The sequence below is a fragment of the Bombus affinis genome, unplaced genomic scaffold (assembly GCF_024516045.1).
Source record: "Bombus affinis isolate iyBomAffi1 unplaced genomic scaffold, iyBomAffi1.2 ctg00000074.1, whole genome shotgun sequence".
NCBI classification, from domain to species: Eukaryota; Metazoa; Arthropoda; class Insecta; order Hymenoptera; family Apidae; genus Bombus; species Bombus affinis.
Window position 1 is genome coordinate 449,872 of NW_026108824.1, and position 11,206 is coordinate 461,077.

Sequence of the window (11,206 nt, forward strand, 5' to 3'; positions counted from 1 at the left end):
TACGGGTTAAACGATCAAGGTGAGCAAGCCCTGGATTCTTTTGTCAAATACAGATTGAGAACAGACAGCACAATTAGTATAACAATGGCAACGCCACGAGAAGACAGAACCGGAACTGTTAGCGCCGCTTTAACTAACAGCGGAATAGACCCAACAGATAAAGCTTTGCTTGATGCAATGCAGAAGCAGAATGAGAGACTGACCCAACAAATGAGTATGCTTACACTGCGTATGGATGAAGTTGTAGCAAAAACAAAAACGGGAAATGTATCGGAGGCCAGTTCCCTAATAACCGTAGACGAAGTAACCCACACCGCTAAAGATCTATCGGTCCTTCGAGAACCTCGCCCATTACTTCAAACACCACCTCAACCATCCTGGGAAAGGACTTTTCCTGAACAATATACGCAACCAGAGCTAAAAGCTGAGAGTGCATTAAAATGCATTCCGATATTAAACGGAGAGGATGATATAGACGTGGAGGATTTTATTCATGAAATACAAGAAGTAAGAATGATGTGTAGCGAACCAACACTATTACTTAAAGTGATTAAAATAGAGAAGATTTAGGAAAAGCCGCAATGGCAATCCGCAATATTCGTATTACCGAATTCGAATCTCTGTACGAAGCATTGAGACGTAATGTAGCTGCGCAAGTATCAGTGAGAGAACAACAGGACGAATTAAGAGGAATGAGGCAAGGATTAACCGAGAGCGTGCAAAACTATAACATCAGATTTCGAAGCGTTTTTAACAAACTCCAACACAGCATTACCAACGAGTATAGAGACGAACTAACTCGACGGGTGATGAACGAGCAACTATACATGGACTCTGTGACCGACTATGTAAGAGGCCTTCGTCCAGAAATAGGGCAGGCGCTAATGGCTAATCTCCCCCCAAATCTCATCGAAGCAGAAAAGAAAGCAATGAATATGGAAAGATACTTTCGCGAGCACAGCTCTCGCAGACAGATGACGCGACAGACAACCGCCCCGCCATTTTATCGTAACCAGGCTTCTCATCCAGTAGACAATCGCTTCGCTATTACAAGTAACACAAATAATAAAACTCCACTCACACAAAATACTCTACCAAGAACGAACAATTTTACGAAGTTTGGGAACAGACCATTAAGCGAAAGGACGCAAGCGAAATGTCCCAAATGCAATCGATTGGGACACCTTCCCAATCAATGCCAAAATTTTCGGATACCGCCTCAAAGAAAAGCCCCTCCAGGAATAAACCACGTTCAAGAACAATCGGAATTAACAATGCTACCTCAGGAAGATTACCCACAATACTATTACAATTACCAGGACGACCAGGATTGCGATTTCTCGTTGACTCCGGGGCAGGAATCAACTTGCTTAAACAAAGATGCTACCCAGGAAAGACAACAATACCAGACACAAAGAAATTCTCCATGGGACATTCCGAATACGAATCTAATTCCAAAGTCAAGTTGAATTTGTTCGACAAAAAGATAGACTTCTCTTTAATAGATGACGATTTCCCAATTATAGAAGATGGCATATTAGGCTTACCCGGTTTGAATCAATATCGATTCGAACTCTCCAACGAAACATTGAAATTAGATAACAACACCCTTCTGCTGCAACAAGAATCAACCCTTGCACCAGGAGAAACCATTCAAAAAATTATATACCTCGAAGGGAAGCCAACGCCAGTGTGCTTTATAAATGGTGGTAAGTCTTCAATTCAAGTTTCTAACATTATCGAAAATACAAATACCATAGATCAAATCCAAAAATTGAAATCTTCGATTCGACTATCGCACATAGAAAAACCTCTCAGAGAACCTGTAGAAAAGATTCTTCTCTATTACATGGATGTATTTAATTTAGACAGCGAAACATTACCGTGTACATCTCTTGCTAAACATTCCATTACATTTAAAGAAGATAAAATCATCAACGTAAAATCCTACCGTCCTCCCGAACACCATAAAATCGAAATAAACAAACAAATGACGGAAATGTTAGACAGAAAGATTATAGAACCCTCCGACTCTCCCTATAACTCTCCCGTCTGGGTCGTTCCAAAGAAAATCGACGCGTCGGGGAAACAAAAGTGGCGAATAGTGATTGACTTTCGGAAGTTAAACGAATTAACGGACCAAGACGCATATCCATTACCCGACATTGACGATATACTATCGCAACTAGGGAACGCAAAATATTTCTCCGCTTTAGACTTATCCTCGGGATTCCACCAAATACCCATGGATGAGAATTCGAGGAAGTACACTGCATTTAGCACACCACAAGGGCACTTCCACTATAACAGAATGCCATTCGGGCTAAAGAACGCACCCGCTACCTTTCAAAGAATGATGAACACCGCGTTAAGAGGTTTAATTAATAATCATTGTTTCGTCTATCTCGATGATATCATTATATTCGGGCAATCGATAGAGAACATAATAAAAACCTAGCCATTATACTCCAAAGACTCAGGGAAGTAGGTCTAAAAGTACAACCGGATAAATGTGAATTCCTAAAACCCGAATTGGAATATTTAGGACACTTAGTGACAGCAAACGGAGTAAAACCTAACCCTGAAAAGATAGACGCAGTAAAGAACTTCAAACTACCCAAAAATCCTACGGATGTAAAATCGTTCCTTGGGTTAGCCGGATGCTATAGAAAATTTATTAAGAATTTCTCGAAAATTGCCAAACCGTTAACGGAACTAACTAAGAAAGACATACAATTCCACTGGACTGAGAAAACACAACTTAGCTTTGATACATTAAAAGAAAGACTATGCCAAGCACGAGTACTAAAATACCCCGACTATACGAAAACATTTACGTTAACAACGGACGCCAGTAATGAAGGTCTAGGAGCCATCCTTTCACAAGACGGACACCCTTGTTGCTTCATTTCAAGGACATTAAACCCCCCTGAACGAAATTATACTACGACGGAAAAAGAATTATTGGCCATCGTTTGGGCAGTTAGAAGATTTAGGCAATATTTACTAGGCCGCAAATTCAAAATTCAAACAGACCACCAAGCCCTTAAATGGCTGCACAACTGCAAGGACCCCTCTAGTCGATTGATTCGATGGAGATTGAGATTAGAGGAATACGATATAGAGTACGTAAAAGGAAAGGAAAACGTAGCCGCTGACACCCTATCCAGAGTACACGCGATAACACAAACTGACGTTTTATTAAGACAATTCAGAGACTGGGAAAAATCAGAAGAAATACCAAAATTATTGAAACTAACATCTAACAAAGACAACTTTTTCCAATTAACGAAACCATATCTGGGCCCATATGACGAAACCGTATGGTTACAGAAAATATCAGACATACTTAAAACAAATAGAAAGATAGGAATAGGAGACAATAACTTAAACGCACAAGACAAAGCACACATAAAAAGATTTCTTTTATTTTTCAATGACCAACGCGACGACATAGAATTTGCTTACGAACCAATACAGAGTTTAAGCGAAGAGGAAATAGAACAAGTACTAAAAGAAAATCATGACTTGGTAGGACATCCCGGAATACAAAAGACGTACGACAGAATCCGAGGCAAATATCATATCCCACACCTAATAGACAGAATAAAAAGCAGAATAGGAACTTGCGCGACATGTCAAACATCAAAGACTACTCGGATAAGAGGAAAGGAGGAACCACAGATAACCGACACCCCGTTAGAATCTAACGACAAAATCGCTATGGATGTGATAGGCCCGTTGAAAAAGACCAAGATAGGAAACCAATACATTCTCTCTATACACGATGAACTAACCAAATATTTAATACTTGTGCCCCTAAAAACACAACAGACCCAATCAATCTGGAATGCTTTATTGAATCATTACATTTATATATTCTCCGCACCGAAACGTATATTAACTGACAGAGGACAAAGTTTCATTAGCGAGCTAATGCAACGATACGAAGAAGCATTTAGGATCAAACACATAAAAACCACCTCATTCCATCCACAATCCAACGGAAGCCTAGAACGAACACATGCTGTAATATCCGACATGTTAAAAGCTATACAAAACGATAATGAAACAGAATGGGATCAAAACCTAAATTTTGTGTGTCTAGCATATAACACTATGGTTCATGATGCCACTGGATATACCCCTTTCGAACTAACATTTGGACACAAGGCCAATCTCCCATCTACCATATCCCAAAATCCGCAAAGAACATACGCTGATGAGGTCAGCTTCAGGAAACGAGAATGGGATGCCAAGCTACTTAAAGCCAGGGAAACTCTAATGAAGAGTAAACAAAGATACCAAAGAGATCAAAGAAAAAAAATTATTAAACCTCAATCCATTTTTAGAGAAGAAGATTTAATATTAGTTCATAATGATCATAAAAAACACAAGTTAGATACTGAACGGCTAGGGCCATACACCATTGAAAAAGTAAAAACCCCTTATTACGAAATAATGGTGAATGACTCGATTAGGAAAATACATGGTAATCGTATTAAACCTTATTTTCCAGGACGGTCTTCACCTTCTCCATAAGTAGCAGTTATGCACTTTGTTTTTGTTTTGTCTTGTTGATTAAGACAAAGACGAAAACACACTTTTTAGCCAATTAGCCTCCATAAAACAATCCTGAAGAAACACTGAGATTTTGGAGGACCAAAATCAATCTAAGAAGGGAGGTATGTAACGTAAATCACATCAGAGACCAGGACACACACACATACCGCGGGCAGGATGGTGTCCCGGTCGGCATAATTCGAACCCGATGGACCGACGAGAGAAACACATGGCGACCTTGGCGACAATGTATATTGGCGGAGTACCTGAGGATTCATTTATGGCCTAACGGTCCTTCCACCAAATGTTCCAGAAGCGTAGCAACGGTCACGTACGCCTACAGGGTAGTGGGGATAATGAGAGAACAGATGACCGAATGTAAAAAGATTGCAAGAGACTCACTCTCGTACGGTCACGGCTAGAGCTCGGAAGTGTCTTATACTTGTATAAACCAAGTGAAAATAAAGTCTTCTTCTTCCTTATAAAATTTCTCTATATTTTTACGTGACACTAGCGGGAAGCGTCGTCCGTGGAAAAATAGATTTCACCTATCATCCCGTAGTTGGAACAAAGACTGTTTGCCTGTTTAGGACTGTTAAGGACTTTAATTAACTAAATCTTAAGGTTTATAATGGGTCCTCAGGCTAGCTAAACATATACTGTTGAGATGAGTTGACATCTGGCAATCATCTTATCCGACGGATAGAGTCTGCGTGTGGCGAGACACGGGACAGAAACCGTTGGAATCTTTACTGTCACGTGCCGCTACGATTATTTCATTTAAGGACAGCTATAGAATTACTCCATGCCTTTATTAGAAAAAACGTTCATCCCTTGACCGCGGCTACGTTCGGTGACTGGTTGTCGCCTCGAGGACAAGTGCAGTATCACAAGTTTCGAACAATTACAATCGGACTGGATGGCTACAATTGTTGAATTACAGCTATGGTAGAATCTAGATTACAATGTTACGGGATTTTCCCAAAATTTCAAACGGAAGGTTCCTTTGTTCTTTCATCTCCGACTTATATTTATGTCGCTGGTAGATCTTACGGATTAGCTTACGACGGCCTGGCTGGGAACGATCAGGGAAGCGAACTTTTCTGCCCGAGCGCCTGGAGTGATGAATTCCTGAGTCGTCTTCGTTTTGCTCGTTTCAAACATCAGGTGGTATTATTGCTTCGCGATTTTCGCTGTAATGGTGTTCAATGTTATCGTGCAATAAAAATTCACGCGTTTTGGACGGTCTAAAGGTACGATTACGTTCTTGTTGCTAACTTCAATCGCAATGATCCTCTTTGCTCTCGATATAAATTGATGCGGTCCGCCGTAGGGTGGCTGTAAGAGGTTTCCGATGTAATCGTGACGTAGAAATACGTAAGACGATGATTCGAGTGGAACACGGAGGTTTCTTTTTCGCCGTTTTGCGTAATCGGATGAGGTCTGATCTTTTCTATTCGTAGTTTTAGACGGCTTCCGTATTTCGACTTGGCCTGTTGCTTCGTTGGTACACAGAATTCTGCCGGCAATCATATGCCGGTGCCATAAACCATTTCGGCTGTCGTCGTTTTCACGTCCGTAATAACTGTTCGTATGCCCAATAAAACTATTGGCAAGATTTCTACACAGTGGCTCGTATCGTGGCATTTGATTGCTGCTTTTAGTTGTCGGGGCAGGCGATCTACCATCCTGTTGGTCACGGGGTGATAGGCTGTCGTTCGTAAATGCCTAATGCCGAGGAACAGGCATAATTCGTTAAATAAGTTTGATTCGAACTGGCGTCCTTGATCGGTCCTTATCCTTAAAGGTACGTCGAAACGGAATATCCACGTGGAAAGGAGGGCTGAAGCAACGGTTGCCGCCTCCATGTCGGCGATGGGAACGGCTTCGTTCTAACGCGAAAAACGATCGATTTTCGCCAGGCAATGTCGGTATCCTAGCGTCCCGTGTCTGGGGGTGTTTGTCATAAGGTCTTCGACGTCCTGTAGCTGTTGATCGCTGAGGCATTTGCCTAGCGTCACGTTTCTAATTATGCTCTAGCAGTTTATATTTCTCTAGTCAAGTTGTTTGAATGAACTGTAATTTATACCTGTTAAATCAGTGTATACTTAATTGAACCACCCCGATTATCCTAACAGAAATAAGGTTATCGAGATCGATAACCTTATTTCGTGGCTGTTAGGAACATGATACATTTAAACTGTACATGACAATGTGCGTGTAAGCGTTAGAGGACGTCCAGGCCTTAGTTGGGACAAAAGACAAGAGTCAGTCGTTCCAAGTATCTGGAAGAGTCGGTTGGCAACAAGCGTGCGTGCGAGTAGGATTTCGAGGTCTTTAGAGTATAAGATATTGTTGGGAATATGATACATTTACACTGTACATGTGAATGTGTGTGTAACCGTCAGAGGACGTCCGGGTCTTGGTTGAGACAAAAGACAAGAGCCAGTCGTTAGAAGTATCTGGAAGAGTCGGTTGACAACAAGCGTGCGTGCGAGTAGGTTTTTGAGGTCTTAAGAGTATAAGATATATGTATAACAGTTGTGTGCTAAATAAAGGGAATTTTTTGTATTTCCGAATCCATTCTATATCTTTTCACAGAGTTCGAGAAGAGGAAGCGTCGATCGTGAGAAACATAGATTTCTCCTATTTTCTCGTAGTTGGAACGAGGACTGTTTGTCGGTTTGAAGGACTTTAGTTAAACAAATCTTAAGGTTTATAGCGGGTCCTCGTACTAGCTGCTCATGTATTTACTCAAATAATGGAGTCTGCGTGTGGCGAGCCACGGGACAGAAATCGTTGAAATGCTTACCGTCGTGCCCCGTCCCAAGTATTCCTTTTAAGGAGAGCTATAGAGTTACTTCATGCCTTTGTTAGACAAAACGTTCATCCCTTGACCGCGACTACGTTCGGCGACTGACTGTCTCCTCGAGTCCGAGCTCACTATCATAAATCTCTGTAGCGGCACTCGACAGCAAACTTCCCAACGGTTTCTGTCCTATGCCTCGCTACACAAGGACTCTACCTTTCGAACAGATGATTGCCAGATGTCTGTCAGATACACTCTCACCGAATATTTACAGCGAGCCTAAGGACCCGCTATAAATCTTAGGTTTCATGCAGCTAAGATTCTCTAAAGGGACAAATAGTCTTTGTCTCAGTAGTCCCTACACATACCACCCACTACGGGAAATCTGCTTCTTCTCATGTACGACGCTCCTCGCTAGCAACTTTCTCTCAAGGGCAGCGGTCATCCCTTTCCAACAACCAACTCACAATTTTGCCAATTAACAGCGACGTCCCTTTCCCTCACTCTCTGAACTAACACTTTTCTTAACGAATCCGATGATCCCGTATCCTTAGACACATCCAAACATAGTTTTCCTAAGGAGCATCATCGCGACACAAATTCATTCTGTTCTATCGCGAGCCGCGAGGCAAGTTGGAAGACGCCTTCTGGATTGTTCGTCCGCAGTCGTACGTAATAGCGAATCTGAATCTCTCGACGTATGTGCAATCGTCTCGACTCGAACCACCGCGTAAAGTATCACGCCGAGCTTGAACTTGTAATCTTGAATCGATAATTGTACCGTGCTTTCGGCGCGCTAGTGTATATCACGAACACAAGCAAATAAACAGTTATTGTTAAAAAATACCGAGTGATTCTTCTATACCTATCACGCACGTTACCTCATCTCAAATAAGTACAGTCGGATTGAATGACAACAGTTTCATAATACGGCTATGGTGAACTCTAAATTACAGTACTAGGGGTCTTCCCAAAGTTCCGGAGGGAAGTTTCAGGTGTTCTTTCATCTCCGACACGGCCATTCTGACTATCACGCGTCCTCGTGTGTAACTAAAATATTGAGTTTCCTAACATTAGACTCGATACAATTAACATTATTCACAATTTAACTAGATGTTCCAATAAGGCAAGGGTCCAGTGTAGCAACAAATCCTGTTCGGGGATTTGGCAGCAAAAAAATAAAAGATTATGAAAATTAGTAGCGTTATACTTAGTATCCAATGTGATAGTTGCATCCTGCAGGTTATCAGTCGGATCGTAACGGCATGATGGACCATTTTCGATTTCGCACTCCAAAGGATCTCGGTCTTCTAGATCGTATGAGCACATAGAGCTTCGTTCCACGGTCTCACTGAGTCTTATCATATTGTCACCCCGAAAAGCATGCAAGTCGCATCGCATGTTCTCACTGAGCCTTATCATACTGTTACCATGAAAAGCGTGTGAGCCACATCGCATGTTCTCACTGAGCCTTATCATACTGTTACCATGAAAAGCGTGTGAGCCACATTACACGTTCTTTCTGAGCTTTATCACACTGTTACCATGAAAAGCGTGTGAGCCACATCACACGTTCTTTCTGAGCTTTATCACACTGTTACCATGAAAAGTGTGTGAGCCACATCACACGTTCTCTCTGAGCTTTATCACACTGTTACCATGAAATGAAAAGCGTGCGAACTTCCCCTGCCGGGTGTTATTAGCATAGTGCTACTAATCTTCCGAGATCGAAGTACTCATATCGTCATGGCCACTGTTATGGCCTTCACTACAGACATCCAACTCGGCAGGGGTGCAACCATCTGGCATTTTCCTCAACATGTCGTGACTGTACTTGAACGATCGCTTACCGTTTAATACCTTTAAGATATACATGCCTCCTTTCAAAACTTCTGCTATTACAAATGGACCTCTAAATTTTGGATCTAATTTGGTTTGATTTCGTTCCTCATTTTGCGTAATACGAAATCACCGAGGTTAAACCTAACCGCTTTAGCTTTAATTTTGTCAAATCCATCCTCATCATACCTAGCACTAGTTTCCATCCCCTTTATTGCCTGTCGTCTTATATTGGAGATATCGATACTTTTGATGTTATCGGGTAACAACAGATCGTACGGTCTTGTCGTTCTACCTATTAGTAGTTCAAATGAGCTTGAGTTTGTCACGCGGTTGGTGGTGCAATTCAAAGCCAACTGTATTTCCCCAATCGCGTCTTGCCACGGCCGCCCGGTCGTTTCCACTACCGTGAACATAATTTTCAACGCACCCGTAACACGCTCTACCTGTCCCTTGGCTCTACTAGCACCGGTCGCTATCAAGTGAACTTTAATTCGTTTGCTTTCGCAGAATTCTCGAAATTCCTTACCCTTAAAACATATTCCCTAATCTGCTATTATCTGGCAGGGCCTCCCGAATAAAAATATAGCGGATTTAAGCGCTTTAATGGTGTTAAGGGAATCTATCTTACGAGTATGATGCAGGTATACGAATTTAGTGGAGACGTCGATCAAAACAATGACGTGCTCCTTTGAATCGCTTTTACCATTCAACTTGCCTGTTATGTCCATGTGGACCGTATGTCAGTGTATGCTGGTCTTAGGTATAGGATGCAGTTCGGCTTGTACCTTACCTAAACTAGCTTTCGAATCTTGACAAGCATGACAGTTCTCAATGAATCGGCGAACGTACTTCGCCATCACTTCGAAACAGTAATATTCGTATAGTTTCTCCCAACCTTACTGCATAATTGACTGGTGCACACGGTTAATAACAGACCATCTGAAACCACTTGGGACTATAGGTAAACAGAGAGTCCTGCCGTTTCTTTGTATCCTACGGTAAATAGTACCGGACCTTAATTCGTATGTATTCGCGATGTCTCCCGCTAGCCCATCGTTTTGCAATTCCTTGACGATTTCCAAGATTTGAGAATCACGACGTTGTTCCGCTAACAGGCAATCTTCCGAAATTTCTGCCAGATTAACTATTTTCTCTTTGATTTTGTCGAATTTAATAGGGTCAACGCCTGTGCGGTTTCGCGAAAAGAAATCTACGCGAGCCGTCCGTTTACTTTCCCGATACATAAATTCATAAATAAAAGTCTGCAAGTAAGTCCATCACCTCTGGTCCCTGTCATTTAAATGTACTTTATTACTCAGCGCTTTCTACGAGTTGCAATCCGTGACGACAAGAAATTTCCGTCCATGTAGATAGTGACGGAAATGTTTTACGGCGTTTACGATAGCTAATGTTTCGAGTTCATAGGAGTGATATCTGGATTCCGCGGGGCTGGTTGTATTATTGTAATACTCTATTACCTTGTTCTTACCTTCGGCTTGATGCGTCAAAATCGCCCCGTAACTCTCCGAGCTAGCATCAGTAGGTAGTTCTATCGGGTAATTGGGGTTGAATGTCATTAGCACCGGCGCGTCGGTCAGGACGGAAACTACCTGTTGTCTTATTTTTTCGTGTCTATCTGTCCAAGTTTTATTTCTGTTATCTGAGATGAGCGCGTACAGGGATGAGCGCGTAGTTTCCTCATCTGTGAGAATTTTGGGATGAACTGTGTGACGGTCGTTGGCACAGGTAAAGAACTTAAGGTGTGTATTTTACCCGGGTCGGGACGAACTCCTCCGTTATGAATTACATATCTCAAATAGAGCACCGATGTCCTTGAGAGAACGTTTCGCAAAGCTAAAAGAGAATCCGGCTTTTACGAGGGTATCTAAGACGGTGTTTCAATCTTTCTAAAGCTTGATCTATCGAGTCGGCAATAATTAGGACATTATCGAAATAAATAACAACGTACGAATGAGCGAGGTCGCCTGGGGC

At 42.0% G+C, this 11,206-nt stretch overlaps 1 protein-coding gene across 1 annotated transcript; it reads left to right on the forward strand.

The window, feature by feature from the left end:
• Positions 1–477: 477 nt before the first annotated feature.
• Positions 478–1,530, forward strand: LOC126927107 (uncharacterized). The gene is made up of 2 exons (XM_050743442.1): positions 478–507; positions 571–1,530. Exon 2 carries the CDS (start codon positions 582–584, stop codon positions 1,467–1,469), a length of 888 nt encoding a protein of 295 aa, XP_050599399.1. The 5' UTR covers positions 478–507; positions 571–581; the 3' UTR covers positions 1,470–1,530.
• The last annotated feature ends 9,676 nt before the right edge of the window (positions 1,531–11,206 follow it).